Genomic DNA, 17,919 nt, shown 5'->3' with positions numbered 1-17,919 from the left:
AGAGCCTTTACTTGGGGGGCGGAGGGGTGCGGTCACAGAGTTCCCTCTGTCCTCCCATTCTGCCCTCCAAAATCTAAATTAGGGACCAACATTTAAAACTCAAAGAGATTTTTCTCATAAAAATTCTCATTTCCAACTTCTCTTGAAAAGTCAGTGCAAGTGGCAACGGGGGGCCGGCGCTGCAGCCACCCCGGACAAGACGCGTGCCCAGAGCTCCGGCCCGTCACCCCATCCCTTAGAGGCACTTCGAGCGTACCAGAGCCGCCACACGGCAGCCCGTGCCTTACCCCTGTGAACACGAGCCCCCGTTCCCAGTCTCGAACTCACACCCGGCCGTGCTCTCCCCGGCCTCTCTGGAGCTGCCACCCCCTTTCTTTCTGGGAACTTTCCTTCCTCAGCTTTCCAGGCTCAAGTGGCTGTTCTCTTCCCAACCCTCCAAGTGCTCTTTCTCTGGGCTGCTAGTCCCCAGAGGGCCTGTCTCCCGCCTCACCGGCACCAGCCCCCACCGGTGTCCCCCTCCCCTCGGCCCCCTCCGTCAGAGGGCAGACCCACCTTCTGCTGCTTGGGCTTGATCTTGGCTGAAAGGTGTGGAATGTCATCGTAGGTCATCGAGGCCGGACGCACAGGGTACTGGGAGGGGAAGGAGCCGTCAGTCCGCCCTGCCCAGGCCGGCCCAGCCCAGAGCTGGGCTCCCAAGCTCCAGCCAAGAGTCGACACCGAGTAGAGACTTCTTGGTCTCCACCCGTGTCCCCTTCATATCAGCTCAATCCAGCTTCCTTCCAAAAGGCAATTTTCGAAGGCCTCTGACCTCCAAGGAACAGCCCTAAGCGTCAGGAACCCAAACAGGCCCCTCTCTGGTAATCCACAGAGCGCTGCCGGGCAGGCAAGAGTGAGGAGGAGGCAGGGGACATCCCGCCAAGGGCAGGGGACACGAGGCCACGGGCAGCACAGACGGAAGACCCGAGCAGTGCCGTGCTGCCGGCGGAGGACGGGGTGTGAAGACGTTGGTCCGCTCTCTCGCCGCCGCCTTGTACACTTTTCCACAACAAAAAGCTGCCGCTGACCCACTCAGCCCCATCTGGGCCCCAATGTCACCGTGCCAAAAGCCGTTTTTATGTCACACTTAAATATACTGCTCTGAAGTCACTTGTTTGTTCTGAACATGCTGGGCACATCTTCCCACAACAGTCCTCCCAGAGGCACCTTCCCTTTCTCTGGCGCCGGACGGACACGAGTGGACGGATGAGTCACGGTTTGGACCCGCCCTCGAGAAGCTGGGCCCAGCGGAGCCCGTACCCCAACACGCTCTGGAAGGGGCCTGCTGGAGGCGTGGCAGCGCATACAGTGAACCCTCTGTGTGGGGGCCCTTTGGCTCCGCTACGTTCCAGCCCAAGGCAAAGGTGACTTCCTAAAAGCTTGCTCAGACAGCAACTCCTTGCTTCCTGGGCCAAGCTTATAGCAGCAGCAGGAAGAACAGTCTGGAGCCCCACTGGTCTGGCCTGAGCCCTCGCGGCTCTGCCACCTCCTGATCTCAGGCTGGGATGGGGCCGGGAAAGGGAAGGTGCTGGAATCAGCCCTGGGTTCTGGTCCTAACTCTGCCTCTTGCAATGTATGGGCCGGGGCCAGCTCCTCACCACCGCCAGCGCGAACGTCCTCACGTCACTGGGCTGCTGGGGGCGGGGAACGAGGCAAAGAGAGCGGACACTGCCACACGGTCTGGGCCACCGCCAACACACACGGGGTCAGCTCCCTGCCAGCTCCCCGCCATTTGCAGGCAGCCAAGGACTCCAGTTCGGAAGGCCTGAAGGACAGGCTCCCAGCCCCAGAGCCTGTAAAGGGAGACCCTGGGGCAGGGGCAGGGGCAGCCGGGCCTCTCTTCCCGGCTCGCATTTAGAGCAGCCGCACTGCTGCCCCGTCCTGGGCGGCGTGTGCAGCGGGGGCCCCCTGCGCCTCACCTTCTCATACGCAACATGGAGACCAAACACTTCAAACCATAACCTTCTTGTTGAAAATGCAAACAGTCTGCCTGCTCCTTTAAAGAAGAAACAATGTTTCCTTCGGATCTAGCAATTCCACTCCTAGGGATGTGCCCCACACCACCACCTGTCCACAGGGAAAACCTGCGAGAGATGCTCGCGGCAGCACTGTTCGTAACAGCCCCAGCCGGAACCGACCCAGCCAGCCACCAGGGTGTGGGTAAACTCATCGTCCGCAAAAAGGAGCGCGGTACCGACACGTGCTAGAACATGAGTGAGCCTTTGAGACCATGCCACTAAGTAAGAGAAGCCACCTATGCCACGATTCCGTGTACATGAAATGTCCAGGACGGGCCGATCACAGCGCGAGAGAACAGGTCAACAGCTGCCGCGGGATGCAGGCAGGAATGAGGGACACGGGACAGAACTGTCCTAAAACAGACTGTAGAGCTGAGCACTGGGCTGGGCTGGGCTCCGAGCACTTTGCACGGATTCATCCAACCTGCACGGTGACACCTCAGCGTCGGTAGTGTAACTGCCACCATTTTGCAAATGAGCAAACAGACACAGAGAGCTTAAGGACGTTGCCCGGGGCTCACAGCTAAGTCACGATGGCACTGGGCCTCAACGCGCCTGCCGCTCTCCAGGGCCTGAACCACGACACTGTTCTGCCTCACGGCAGCCTTGGATTCCCCGTCTTCGGTATCAGAGACTACTGACCTGCCTGCCCACAGAAGCCAAAAGAACACCCCCCACCCCCGCCACCCACTCCACATTCTGGTGTCCAGAACCCTAAGCAAAGCTGAGGTTTCCCGGTACCCCCCACTGCCCACGCCCACGCCCTAGGAGGCCCCTTCACCCTCTGGTCTCACCATTACCTGAAACAGATAGAGCTTCTCTGCCAGACTTTTGGCCAAGTACACATCGATCTGGGAAAAAGGGAAGAATATTTCAACAGGAGACAGACAGGTGCCTGGCCAGAGTGGCCCTGCCCCTGCTCCCTGGATGTTAGGGTTCATGGTTCCTAGAGGCAGTGTGGGGGAGAAGGCTCAGCCACCACTAGAAACAGAGGGAACCGAGGCTCCAGCCTCCCTCTCTACAGCTAGAGTTCCTGGCCCCGCTAGGTCTGCTGCAACCCAATAAAAATGGGCTTTCCGGGATGCCTGGGTGGCTCAGCTGGTTGGGCGACTGCCTTCGGCTCAGGTCATGATCCTGGAGTCCCGGGATCGAGTCCCGCATCGGGCTCCCAGCTCCATGGGGAGTCTGCTTCTCTCTCTGACCTTCTCCTCACTCATGCTCTCTCTCACTGTCTCTCTCTCAAATAAATAAATAAAATATTAAAAAAAAAAAAGGGCTTTCCATGGGGGCTGCTCAGATCACGATGCATCCTAGAGCCAGAGCAAATGCTTTTCTGATGAGGCCGGGGCAGGGGAGAGCTTATGCACTTGCTGCACTTCCTCCCCGTGCCCTCCGCCACCTCCCCTGGACTGACCTGTCACCCACCTCAAGGTGGTAAGCCCATCTGAGAACGACCCGGCCCAACTCCTCCTCCTCGGCACCAACCGGCCTGCGCCGCCATGCGGCACTTTGCCTCCCGGCTTCCTGGCTCTTCGCGCTAACCATGTTCTCTCCCACCACGGCTCTTCGCGCTAACCATGTTCTCTCCCACCACGGCTCTTCATGTTAACCATGTTCTCTCCCACCACGGCTCTTCGCACTAACCATGTTCTCTCCCACCGCCAGGCCTTAAGGAGGAGTGAAGGGCATCAGCGCAGGCGGAGCCTGTGTGAAGGGCATTCTAGGTGGAGGGAGCAGCATGTGCAAAGGCCCAGAGGCTCTAGGATGTGTCTGGATCTGGGCTGACTCTGGAACCTACCTCCCCACCATCTGCATCTTGGGTCTCCTTCTTTGTCAGATCCCAAGTTTCCCGAGGGCAGGACACTGCCTTGCTCACGGCTGTCATAGCCCCCAGCACATAGTGGATCCAGCGAACAACTGCTGAATGACTTCTGGGTAGGCCCAGGAAGAAGGGGGAGTTGTTGAGCCCATTCATTCATTCAACAAATCATCACTGGGTATCTACTGAGTGGCAGGCACTGAACTTGGCTTTGTGGACACCGTGGTCAAAGAAGAAAATCCCTCCCTCATGAAGCTTACATTCTAGGGAAAGGAGATTCTGTCTAGGGGACGGGGAGTGCTGTGACCAAGCACAGGGTGTAGCCAAGGGGGGCTGGGGAGGGCCAGGGAGGGTGTTCACGAGGCAGGTTGGGGGCCAGGGGTGGGATCAGGGAATCCTCTTTGACAAGGAAATGCTGGATCAGAGAACGGGAGGAAGCGAAAGTCTCAGTGAGGCAGTTATCTGGAGGAAGAGGGTTCCAGACAGAGGGAACAGACTGAGTTAGGGTCCCTAGAATACCAGCTGATGCCCGGCCAGCGCGATGGAAGAGCCCCAGCCCCGCTCCCTGCAGCGCTGCACCCGGGCACTGCTCCCTGGTAGCCCCGGCAGAGCGCGGGCAACAGCAGTTACCTCCTGTACGACTGGGTCATCCTCTTCATTGGCCATACTAGGGGGGACCAGCCGCACGATCCTCGGACTCGATCTGCAAGGGAGAGTAAGAGGCCTGAACGTCAGTCAGCCATCCCGCCAACACCCCTGGGTGTCTCTGCTGCCACAGGCCTGCTCTGAGAGGGAGGAGCCTGAGACAAACAGGCACTGACCTCCTTTCTACAGCCTTCCTGGAATCAACAAGAGCCGGCCCATTCTATACCCCAGTGGCCAGAACCAAACAGGAAGGTGAAACCACCAAGGCAGCACCTGGCGGCTACACCCGCGGGAGAGAATAAATGACCAGCTTTACGGTTTCTTTGACCACTCACAGGAAAGAGGTCACTATCAGGCAGCAGATGGAGGCTGGCTGGTCCACAGCTGTGGTGCAAGCACTGGAGCACTAACCGCGGGCCACGGGGAACCAGTAGGGGAGTCTGGCGTCCAGCAGGAAGAGCAGGCAGCCCCAAGGCTTTCCAGGGGGCTCGGTCTCTGGTATTTGACTTTCGAGCAGACTTCAAGCCCAACCCCCACGAGAGGATTCTGTTTGGGGTGTGTGACACAAAATGACCTTCTTCACAGACTTTCACGTATTCAACACACCAACCCTGCAAGGTGGCCCGACTGTCCCCATTTTCTAAGGGGGCACTGGACCTCGGGGATGCCGTGCACACGCGAGCCAGAGCCGCAGCCCACGCAGACGACACACTGGGCTTCAAAGCCAGGCCAGCCAGGCCATCTGACTTCGGGTAACAGCCAGCAGTCGGGGAGCTCCAAGGGATGGGAAGGGCCTTCTGCCGGGAAGGAGGGGGGGGCACCTGGGCTGGACCCTGAAGGGGAGAAGGATCTGGACAAGCCACGACACCAGACGGTAAGGGATCCCAGGGGACTGGCCACACCTCAAGCACCTGCAGCGGAGAAGGCTGCAGGTCTCCCCAGCAGAGGGAAGTCATCCCACCGGACTGACTCTTCCGAGTCCCAAAGGGAGGGGCTGGTTACTCAGATACCTTCAGAAGCCCAGCAGCCCCCAGGGCCCTAGTTCTGGGTTAGAACATCATTTTTGTTTTATCTACTTAACATCTGAGTTATTCAATATTTAAAAGGGTGCAATACCTTCACCACAGGTGGGATTCAAGGTCCTCTAAGCCCTCGGCCTGAGCTGTATGACCCGAAATCCGCTCATGCGTTCCAGATCCACGTTCCCAACTCAGGCTGCTCAGTCCCAATGCCAGCCTCATCCCCGAGCCCCTGCTCCCCTCACCGCACACAACTCCTGTCAGGCCCACCCTGAAGGCAGTCTGGGGTCCGGCCACCCCACGGCAGCCTCCCCCGTCCAGCCAGCTCCACTGCCGGCCTGCAGGACAGCGACGCCCTAAATGATCTCCCTGCCCCACGTGCAACCTTACGATCTTCACCCAACCCCACAGCCAGCACCAGTGATGGCTCTGAAAACCCCATCAGCGCTCGCCACGCCTCTGCCTTCAAGGGCCTCCCGTGCCCCTCAGGACAGACGCTGGAGTCTTTCTGGCCGACGCGCGGCTGCCTGCGCCCCTTCACCTCTCAGACCTCACCTCCCACAGGCCCGTCCCTTCCTCTCCCCCCACCTCGGGCCTTGGTCACCACTGTACCCCCAGAGCCTCCCGGCTCCTGCCCTCACCTCTTCCAGGTTTTTGGCCACACCTCGCCTCCGCACGGAGAGCCACGCCTCTAACCTACCCCACATGGCAACACCCGCGACAGTGCCCCTCCCTGCCCTGGTTTTCCCCAAAGCACGGATCACCACAGGACAGTTAACACCTCTGTTATTATTTTGTCCCCAGCCCCACTGCCACTAAACTGTAAGTCACACGGAGACTGGATGCTGGTCTGTTCTGTCCCTTGCTATTCCCCCGAGCCCGCAGCAGACACTGCACACAGACCTGCTGTCTGAAGAAAGGAACCACAGAACGGCTATTTAACAGGGAGCTACCAAAGACTTTTGAGTGGAGGAAGATGTGGAGGACGCAAGACGGCAAACCCGAGGGAAGCCGACTGCCCCAGCCGTTACAGCCTGACGACAGGAGGAGGGTCAGGAGGCCTAGACGGACAGTCCGAGGTGTGCGCTCCTGCCAGAAAGAGGCGGACGCATGGCAGAGCCCCAGGCCCTTCCCCGTCCGCACTGGCTGCCCAGGGTCACAGGTGCACAGGGAGCCCAGCCTCTCTGCAGCTGGGGCTCTTCCCCGCGAGTCCGGGAACAGGTCCTATGTACAAAGAGGTGTGGCCTGGGAGGTTCCCCAGACGCGATCATTCCTGAGAAACTGGCTCTCTCAGCTGTTACTGGGCTCTGCTGACCTCTCGCGCAGCCACCGAGGAACTCGAGGAGGAAGAGGTACCTGGAGTTGGGGCTCCTCCTCCACGGTGCAGACTAGGGTGATGGAGGGCTCTCACTTCCCCTCATCCTCCCGACCAACATCATCCAACTCCGAGGCTTCCCAAGTTCTCCGCCCAAGACCTACAGCCAGAAATCCACGGCACGCAGGAGCAGCAAGATGGCGAGGAGTGAGAGACCGAAATGCCATCAGGTCCCAGGAGCTGAGCCAGAGAGTTACCAAACCATTCTGAACACCTACAAACGCAACAGGAGATAGAAGAGCAGCAACTGTAGGAAAAGAAAATCAACCACTTTCCGGAAGGTCGGACTTGTGGGAACGGGAGTCCCAAGTGATGAGAAGACAGACCGCGGGGGAGGGGCGGAAGTCGCTGCGCCCAGCGACGTCGCTCCGGAGGCTAAGCAGGGCGTGGAGCCCTCACGGGGACAGTGTGGTCTCAGGACCCACAGGGTCACAGACCGACCAGGGGTGTCTGACTTTGGCAGAGCTGCCAGCTGTCGGAGCGGGGAAGCCGGACGCAGAGATGGGGCCGAGGAGCGCGCTCTCGGCTTGGGGTTACCGTAAACTGTGATCCAAGGCACAGCAGGGACCCCACGAGCGGCAGGTGCGGGGAGACCCCCTTCTTCCTCCTCTGGGAGGAGCGGGGCAGGAGCACCCTGCAGGAATCTGCTGGATTTGGAGACTCCAAACAGGGCTGGGCGCCAGAGACAGAAACGCGGGGTCACCGGCCAAGCGAGCCCGGAGCATGGTGGGAGCCCAGGGAGAGGAGAGGGACTGACCCCCCTTCTCTGAGGGCGCCCCGAGGAGCGGGGCCGGAGTTCTAGGCAACCCGGGGCAGAGACTGGGAGGCCGCGGTCTTCGCTCCCTACCTCAGAGCTCTACGACAGCGGTCGGGGAACGACTGCTCCCAAGAGCGAACGCGCGCAGATCACACCGCCTGGGCCGGGCAGACTTTAGAGAATCACTGCAACAGGGCCCTGCCCGAGAAGATCAGGAGAACGTCCAGCCAAGGGGCGCCTGGGGGGCTCCGTGGGTTAAGCCTCTGCCTTTGGCTCAGGTCATGATCTCAGGGTCCTGGGACTGAGCCCTGCACTGGGCTCTATGCCCGGTGGGAAGCCTGCTCCCCACCACCCCAACCTGCCTCTCTGCCTACTTGTATCTCTGTCAAATAAATAAATAAAATCTAAAAAAAAAAAAAACTTTAAAAATTAAAAAAAATTTTTTTCTTATTATATTTTTAAAATTTTTTCCACTTTCCTATTTTAATATATTTTAAACTATTTTATCTTATCAATACCTTTTAAAAATATTTTTAAATTCTCATTATTATAGTCATATTTTATACTGTAATTGTATTTAACCCTTTTTTTTTTAAGATTTTATTTATTCATTTGACAGACAGAGATCACAAGTAGGCAGAGAGGCAGGCAGAGAGAGAGGGGGGGGGGAAGCAGGCTCCCAGCTGAGCAGAGAGCCCGATGTGGGGCTCGATTCCATGACCTCGGGATCATGACCTGAGCAGAAGGCAGAGACTTTAACCCACTGAGCCACCCAGGCGCCTCTTTAACCTCATTTTTAATATACATATAAAGTTTTTTTTTTCTTTAAATTCTGGGATACAATTTCTTCTAATAGATCAAAATATACCCTAAATCTCGCACATGGCTTTGTTCTAATCTCCGGCCTGATCACACTGGTTCCTTTTCTTTTCTCTTTTTTCAACCAACATATTACCTTACCAATTCCTTTTTTAGAATCTTTTTAAATTTTCATCTTTACAGTCATATTCCACCCCTTCATCATGTTTACCCTTATTTTTGTAATATATAAGTTTTTCTCTAAAATTTTGGGAGGCAGTTTCTTCTAACAGACCAAAATACATCCAGAATCAAGCGTGTGGCTTTATTCTACTCACCAGTCTAATATCTATAGATTTTTTTTTCTTTTTCCCCCTCCATTCTCCCCGCAGCCTCGGGTCTCCTCTGATTTGGTTAGTGTATATTTTTCTGGGGTCGTTGCTACCCTTTTAGTATTTCGTTCTCTCATTCATCTGTTCTTACCTGGATAAAATGACAAGGCGGAAAAACTCACCACAAAAGAAAGAATGAGAGGCAGTACCGACGGCTAAGGATCTAACCAATACGGACATTAGTAATACGTCAGAACTAGAGTTCAGAATGAGGATTATCAAGGTGCTAGCTGGGCTCAAAAAAGACACGGAAGATATTAGAGAATCCCTCTCTGAAGAAATAAAATCCCCTTCTGGAGAAAGAAAAGAACTAAAATCTAACCAAGTTGAAATTTTAAAAAAGCTATTAATGAGATGCAATCAAAAATGGAGCCTCTTACTGCTAGGATAAATGAGGCAGAAGAGAGAATTAGTGATATGGAAGACCAAATGATGGAGAATAAAGAAGCTGAGCAAAAGAGAGACAAACAACTAGTGGACCATGAGGGGAGAATTCGAGAGATAAGTGATACCATAAGACGAAACAGTACTAGAGTAATTGGGATCCCAGAAGAAGAAGGGGGGGGGGGGCAGAAGGTATACTGGAGCAAATTATAGCAGAGAATTTCCCTAATCTGCTGAAGGAAAAAAGCATCAAAATCCAGGAAACACAGAGAACCCCCCTCAAAATCAGTAAGAACAGGTCCACAATCTGTCATCAAATAGTAAAACTTACAAGTCTCAGTGACAAAGAGAAAATCCTGAAAGCAGCTCAGGACAAGAGGACTGAACATACAATGGTAGAAATATTAGATTGACAGCAGACTTATCCACAGAGACCTGGTAGGCCAGAAAGGACTGGCATGATATATTCAGAGCACTAAACTAGAAACATATGCAGCCAAGAGTACTACATCCAGCTAGGCTGTCACTGAAAATAGGAGGAGAGATAAAAAGCATCCAGGACAAACAAAATCTAAAAGAATTTGCAAACACCAAACTAGCACTACTGGAAATACTGAAAGGGGTCCTCTAAGCAAAGAAGTAACAGACCAGAAAGGAACAGATACAATATACAGTAACAATCACCTTACAGGCAATACAATAGCACTAAATTTGTACCTTTCAATAGTTACCCTGAATGTAAAAGGGCTAAATGCCCCAATCAAAAGACACAAGGTATCAGAATGGGGGGGGGGGGCAAAAAGACAAACAAAAAAACACACAGACCCATCAATATGCTGTCTACAAAAAACTCATTTTAGACCCAAAGACACCTCCAGATTTAAAGTGAGGGGGTGGAAAACAATTTACCATGCTAATGGACATCAAAATAAAGCTGGGGTGGCAATCCTTATATTAGATAAATTAGATTTTAAGCCAAAAACTATAATAAGAGATGAGGAAGGACAATATATCATACTTAAAGGGTCTGCCCAACAAAAAGATCTAACCATTTTAAATATCTATGTCCCTAACACGGGAGCAGCCAATTATATAAACAAATGAATAACAAAATCAAAGAACCACATTGACAATAATACAATAATAATAGCAGATTTTAACACTCCCTCTTACTGAAATGGACACATCATCTAAGCAAAAGATCAACAAGGAAATAAAGGCTTTACATGACACACTGGACCAGACGGACATCACAGATATATTTTGAACATTCCATCCCAAAACAGAATACACATTCTTCTCTAACATGGAACATTCTCCAGAATAGATCACATCCTGGGTCACAAATCAGCTCTCAACCAGTACCAAAAGACTGGGATCATTCCCTGAATATTTTCAGACCACAATGCTCTGAAGCTAGAACTCAATCACAAGAGGAAATCTGGAAAGAACTTAATACATGCAGGCTGAAGAGCATCCTGCTAAGGAATGAATGGTCCACTAGGATATTAAAGAATTTTAAAAATTCATGGAAACAAAGGAAAATGAAAACACAACGGTTAAAAATCTTTGGGACACAGTAAAGGTGGTCCTGAGAGGAAAGTGTATACCAATACAAGCCTTTTTCAAGAAACAAGAAAGATCTCAAGTACACAACCTAACCCCAAACCTAAAGGAGTTGGAGAAAGAATAGCAATGAAAGCCTAAACCAAGCAGGAGAAGAGAAATAATAAAGATCAGAGCAGAAAGCAATGAAATAGAAACCAAAAGAACAGTAGAAAAGAGCAACGAAACTAGGAGCTGGTTCTCTGAAAGGATTAATAAGATTGATAAACCCCTGGCCAGACTTATCGAAAAGAAAAGAGAAGGGGCGCCTGGGTGGCTCAGTGGGTTAGAGCCTCAGCCTTTGGCTCAGGTCATGATCCCAGGGTCCTGGGATCGAGCCCCACATTGGGCTCTCTGCTCGGCAGGGAGCCTGCTTCCCTTCCTCTCTCTGCCTGCCTCTCTGCCTCCTTGTGATCGATCTCTCTCTCTCTCTCTCTCTGTCAAATAAATAAATAAATAAAATCTTAAAAAAAAAAGGAAAGAAAGAAAAGAAAAGAAAAGAGGAAGGACCCAAATTATAAAATCATGAATGAAAGAGAAGAATTCACAACCAACACCAAAGAAATACAAACAATTACAAAAACATATTATGAGCAACTATACACCAGCAAATTTGACAATCTGGAAGAAATGGATGCATTCCTAGAGACTATAAACTACCAGAACTGAACCAGGAAGAAATAGAAAACCTGAACAGACCCATAACCAGTAAGAGATTGAAAGAGTCTTTAAAAACCTCCCCAAAAACAAGAGCCCAGGGCCAGATGGCTTCCCAGGGGAATTCTACCAAATGTTTACAGAATTAATATCTGTTCTCCTGAAACTGTTCCAAAAAACAGAAATGGAAGGAAAATTTCCAAACTCATTGTATGAGGCATTACCTTGATCCCAAAACCAAAGACCCCATCAAAAAGAATTACAGACCAATATCCTTGATGGAAACAGATGCAAAAATTCTCACCAAAATATTAGCCGATAGGATCCAACAGTACATTAAAAGGATTATTCGCCATGACCAAGTGGGATTTATTCCTGGGCCGCAAGGTTGGTTCAACATCCACAAATCAATGTGATAGAATACATTAATAAAAGAAAGAACAAGAACCATATGATATCACAACGGACACTGAAAAAGCATTTGACAAAGTACAGCATTCTTCTTGATCAAAAGTCTTCACAGTGTAGACACAGAAGGTTCATACCTCACTATCATTAAAGCCATCTAAGAAAAACCCACATCGAATATCACTGTCAATGGGGATAAACTGAGAGCTCTTCCCCTAAGGTCAGGAACACAGCAGGGATGTCCACTAACACCACTGCTATTCAACATAGTACTAGAAGTCCTAGCCTCAGCAGTCAGACAACGAAAACAAATAAAAGGCATCCAAATCGGCAAAGAAATCAAACTCTCTCTTTGCAGACGATATGATACTTTATGTGGAAAACCCGAAAGACTCCACTCCAAAACTGCAAGAACTCATATAGGAATTCAATAAAGTGTCAGGATATAAAGATCATTGCACAGAAATCAGTTGCATTTCTGTACACCAACAGCAAGACAGAAGAGAAAAAAAAGGAGTCGATCTCATTTACAATTGCACCCAAAACCGTAAGATACCTAGGAATAAACCTAACCAAAGAGGCAAAGAAACTGTACTCAGAAAACTATAAAGTACTCATGAAAGAAATTGAGGAAGACACAAAGAAATGGAAAAATGTTCCATGCTCACGGACTGGAAGAACAAATATTGTGAAAATGTCTATGCTACCTAAAGCAATCTACACATTTAGCGAGATCCCTATCAAAATACCATCCATTTTCTTCAAAGAAATGGAACAAATAATCCTAAAATATATATGGAATGAGAAAAGACTGAAAAGTCAGAGGAATTTTGAAAAAGAAAGCCAAAGTTGGCGGCATCACAATTCCAGATCTCAAGCTCTATTACAAAGCTGTCATCATCAAGACAGTATGGTACTGGCACAAAAACAGACACACAGACCAATGGAACAAAATAGAGAGCCCAGAAAATGGACCCTCAACTCTATGGTTAACTAATCTTCAACAAAACAGGAAAAAATGTCCAATGGAAAAAAGACAGCCTCTTTAACAAATGGTGTTGGGAAAATTGGACAGCCACGTGCAGAAGAATGAAACTGGACCATTTCCTTACACTACACACAAAAATAGACTCAAAATGGATGAAAGACCTCAATGTAAGACAAGAATCCATCAAAATCCTTGAGAAGAACACAGGCAGCAACCTCTTCGACTTCAGCCCCTGCAACTTCTTCCTAGAAACATCGCCAAAGGCAAGGGAAACAAGGGCGAAAATAAACTATTGGAACTTCATCAAGATCAAAAGCTTTAAAAAAATAATAAAATAAAAATAAATTTTAAAAAATCAAAAGCTTTTGCACAGCAAAGGAAACAGTCAATAAAACCAAAAGACAACTGACAGAATGTGAGAGGATATTTGCAAATGACATATCAGACTTTATCTGATACTAGACCTTTGTCTAGTATCCAAAATCTATAAAGAACTTATCAAACTCAACACCCAAAGAACAAATAATCCAATCAAGAATTGGGCAGAAGGGGCGCCTGAGTGGCTCAGTGGGTTAAAGCCTTTGCCTTCAGCTCAGGTCATGGTCCTGAGGTTCTGGGATCGAGCCCCGCATCGGGCTCTCTGCTGGGCAGGGAGCCTGCTTCCTCCTCTCTCTCTGCCTGCTTCTCTGCCTACTTGTGATCTCTGTCAAATAAATAAATAAAATCTTAAAAAAAAAAAGAATTGGACAGAGGACATGAACAGACATTTCTGCAAAAAAAACATCCAGATGGCCAACAGACACATGAAAAAGTGCTCAACATCACTCGGCATCAGGGAAATACAAATCAAAACCACAATGAGATACCACCTCACACCAGTCAGAATGGCTAAAATTAACACATGAGGAAATGACAGATGCTGGCGAGGATGCGGAGAAAGAGGAACCCTCCTACGCTGTTGGTGGGAAGGCAAGCTGGTTCAGCCACTCTGGAAAACAGCATGGAGGTTCCTCAAAAAGTTGAAAATAGAATTACCCTATGACCCAGCAATGGCATTACTGGGTATTTACCCGAAAGATACAAATGTAGCGATCTGAAGGGGTACGCACCCCAATGTTTATAGCAGCAATGTCCACAATAGTCAAGCTGTGGAAAGAACCTAGATGTCCATCAACAGATGAATGGACAAAGAAGATGTGATATATATATATATACACATACACACACAATTGAATACTGTGCAGCCATCAAAAGAAATGAAATCTGGCCATTTGCAATGACATGGATGGAACTAAAGGGTATTATGTAATCGAAGTAAGTCAATCTGAGAAAGACAATTATCATATGATCTCTCTGATATGAGGAATTTGAAAGCAGGGCAGGGGGTCCTAAGGGGGAAGGGAAAAATGAAACAAGATGGGATCAGGAGGGAGACAAACCATAAGAGACTCTTAATCTCACAAAACAGAGGGTCGCTGGGGGGTGAGGGGATAGGGTGGCTGGGTGATGGACACTGGGAAGGGTATGTGCTATGGTGAGTGCTGTGAAACGTTGAAGCCTAGCAATTCACAGACCTGTACCCCTGGGACAAATAATACATTATATGTTAATTAAAAAATAAAGAGAAAAAAAACCCCACCGCATATCAGCGACCCTGAACATGCACGCAATTACAAAACTAAATCAAGGTTTCACATAAGCGTAAGTGCCCCTGTTGGATGTGATGCAGGTTTCACATAAGCGTAAGTGCCCCTGTTGGATGTGATGCAGTGAGGTTTTCTGCCCTCATTCTTTGAAATTAAACATGCTGGTTACAATCCTCCAAAGTGGTTTCACATCCCACTAATAAAAAAATTTTAAGTAATCTCTATGCCGAACGTGGGGCCTGAACTCAACACCCCGCCGTGCTCTACAACTGAGCCAGCCGGCACCACTCACGAATCAATCTTGACCCGTGACTGACAAGCGCCGCTCCAACAAGCCTCCCCGAGGTTCTCTCGGCTACCTCCAGTCCGTCCCGAAACAGCCACAGCTGTCCTTGCAAACGAGTAAATCACATCATTCTCCCGCTCAAAACCCTTCACCTGCCACATAGAATAAAATCCAAAGTCCATTCCATGGCCTCAAGGCCTTATGTGATCTTGCCCCTGCCTTTCCCTCACCATCCACAAGGCCAGGTGGCCATCTGCTGGGCCTCCAAAAGTTGAGTCCCCCCCCCAGTCTGTCTCAGGACCTTTGCATGACAACTGCTTTTCCCAGGTCTTTTCAAAGCGGGCTGCTTTTCGGTAGATATTCCCCTGCCAGCCCCTCCTGGAGGCAAGTTCCCTGGCGCCCACCAGAAAGAGCCCTCCCAACCAGCTCAGAGCCAGGACCACCCCTCCCTGTTTCCTTTCCTTCACGGTTCTCACCGTCTGGAACTATCTAGTCTGTCTGCATTTGTGCTGCCTGCCTCCTGCACTGGAATAGAAGCTCCACGGGGCCTGGCAGTTACCTCAACCATAAAGTAGAGATCATTATACTCACTTCATCAAGTTGTTATAAGGATTATTATCTCTTTTCAAAATCCATGCTGTTCTCCCAATACCTAGAACAGTGCCTGGCATGAAGTGGACGCTCAATACAGTACAAAGAACAAATAAATGAACGCGTGAAATCAGGTGGTTACAGACCGTTCACCAGCCGCATCCAGACACTGGCGGACTCATGGTTTGGGTCTCACAGACATTTGCAGACAGACAGGGGCTGTGGCCCAGGCAGAAGCAGACCTCCCAGCCACAAGCCAAGCTTCTCCAACTGAAGCGACCACCTGTGACCAACCTGGGTGTCCTGTGGCCATCATGGTACTCTGGGGCAGGGGCTGTGCCCTTCAGCACTCGAAATTTCCCCCAGGAGGGAGCTGCCAACTAAGGGCAAGGAGACAAGGACCCCAGGTGGAGGGAAGGAGGGGTTCCCAGCTAAGGAAAAACCCAGTGCCACCCCTGGGGGCATCCCGGTGCACCTGGGAATGGAACCGGTCAGACAATCGGAAATGCGGAGGCATCTCCAAGGTCTCTCTAGCTACTGGAGGGAGAAGACCAAGTACGATGCAGTTAAGAGGAAAGGGCCCCAAGGACAAACAGTCTCAAGGCCTGGATTCTAAACGCCTGTGTGTGTCTCTGGCAAGACATCTCCCCGCCTCTGGGTCACCTCAGCTTCCACCTGTGTGAATGCATTAACCCTTAACCAGCATCAGCCCCTTCTCCAAGGACTTCACACATGTTCTCATCCTCTCAACGGTCCTGTACTCAAGACTCATCCTTGCCAGTTAAGAAACCAGGAAACTCGGATCCAGAGAGTAGGTAATTTTGCCCAGGGTCGCTGTGCCGGGAGAACCGCAGAGCCAGAGAGGAAGCCCAGGTCCGGCTGATGTCAACCACCCGGATTCTTAACCACGAGGCTGCACCCCTCGTCCAGGAAAGGCACTATGGGATAGTGGGGAAGAGCCTGGCTGCTCAGCACCAGACGCCACCGGTTCAAATCCCACCTCCGCTACTTCCGATCCGTGGCCGGCTGCGAACGGTCTGGACGGGGCCAAGTCTCGCTATTTTCATCCCTTTCAAAGGGGGGATAAGAAAAGGACTCAACCTCCCCAAGGGCTGCGGTGAGGCTTAACGAAGGGTCATAAATGGAACCTGCGGAGAGCTTTGTTATTACTTGGCAACATGGTTTTGTTTTTTGGTTTTTGGGTCCCCCCCCCCCAGGTCGGAGAGCACACCGCGGCCACCAATCAAACCCCGCAGAGCTGGGGCTGCTGGCGTCTCCCCCGGGTCAGCCGACCCACCGCCACCCGACCAAGGCCGCTGGATTTTCCTGATCCCCGTTTCACAGAGGACGAAACGCTGGCGATGGTGACGACCTCCTCGTCGCCCTCCGACTCTAAAGCGGCGCAGAACCCAACCCACGACCTTGCTCGCGTACGGGCCGCCCGGCCGTGCGTCCCGACCGACCCGTCCTCCGAGCCCACGGTCGCGGCCGTCCCCAGCACCACGCTGGCGCTCCGCGAACGCTGCACGGCGGCCCGAAGAGGTGAAGGAGACGTGTCGGGCCCGGCCCGGCCGGGCGGAGGCTGCTCGGGCTCAGGGCGAGCAGGGGGCCGGGGCACGCTTGGGTAGCGCCCGCCCTGTCCGGCGGGGACGGGCCGCCAGCCCCGGGCCACCCTGTCCAACGGGTCCCGCCTCCCTCGCAGGCGGTCGGGCCCCCTCTCACGCCCACCGCACGGCCATCGCCACGAGCCGCCGCGCGGGCGGGACACCGGCCGCCTTCGGACAGGCGCTCCCGCAGGAGGCCGGCCGGGGCCGGGCGGAGCCCCGCGGCGGGACCCTGAGTCACCGCGGGCAGCCTCGGCCGCGACATCCCCGACTCCCGGGCCGGGCCGGGCCGAGGTCGGAGCCTGCGGCCGGCCCGGGGCCACGGTAGCGGGCTGCCCATCCCTCCCGCCGCCCGAGGCCCGGGAGGCTCCCCAGACCCCGAGCTCCGCGCGGCGCGGGCCTCCCGGCCTACTCGGCAGCCCGGCCCAGGCCCACCTCGCGAGTGCGGCCCCGCTCCAGACCCGGCGTGCGCTGCCTTCTGGGCACTCACCTCTCCGCGGGGGCCGCGCGCGGGCGGCGGCAACGGCCCAGGGACCCGCGGGCTGCAGAGGCGGCGGCGGCCCGGCTCGTCTCTTAGGCGGCGGCCATGTTGCTGGCGGAGAAACTCCAGCGGACACGTGGGGGGAGCGGGGCCGGGCCTCACGCTTCCTTTTACCCACAATGCCCCGCCCCGACGCGCACAGGCCCGCCTCCTCGCCGCTCCATTCATGCCGGCCGCGGGCCGGGTCAGGCAGCAGGGGGCGCTGATGATCCGGCAAAAGAACAGAAAACGGACAATCCCCCGCCAAGGCGAGCGAGGACAAAAGTGAGACATCCTGGCAGCGGTGGGATTCGAACCCACGCCCCCGAAGAGACTGGAGCCTTAATCCAGCGCCTTAGACCGCTCGGCCA

At 52.4% G+C, this 17,919-nt stretch overlaps 1 protein-coding gene across 7 annotated transcripts in view; it reads right to left on the bottom strand.

The window, feature by feature from the left end:
• POLR3E (RNA polymerase III subunit E) overlaps positions 1–17,694 on the bottom strand; it is a 38,017-nt gene extending 20,323 nt beyond the window's left edge. For 2 of the 7 annotated variants that reach the window (XM_082714685.1, XM_082714688.1), the window contains exons 1-4: positions 17,519–17,694; positions 4,504–4,576; positions 2,855–2,905; positions 553–630 (exon numbers count right to left, since the gene is read on the bottom strand). In XM_082714685.1, the coding sequence (XP_082570811.1) occupies positions 553–630; positions 2,855–2,905; positions 4,504–4,539 (165 nt within the window). In that variant the 5' untranslated portion in view covers positions 4,540–4,576; positions 17,519–17,694. Of the gene's footprint in view, positions 1–552; positions 631–2,854; positions 2,906–4,503; positions 4,577–6,893; positions 7,127–17,463 lie in introns of all 7 variants that reach the window. The other 5 variants (XM_082714686.1, XM_082714691.1, XM_082714690.1 and 2 more) reach the window with 5 other exon arrangements.
• Between the last annotated feature and the right edge of the window lie 225 nt (positions 17,695–17,919).

Source organism: Mustela nivalis, assembly GCF_964662115.1.
Source record: "Mustela nivalis genome assembly, chromosome: 19".
NCBI classification, from domain to species: Eukaryota; Metazoa; Chordata; class Mammalia; order Carnivora; family Mustelidae; genus Mustela; species Mustela nivalis.
This window is presented reverse-complemented; position numbering and strand designations above follow the sequence as displayed.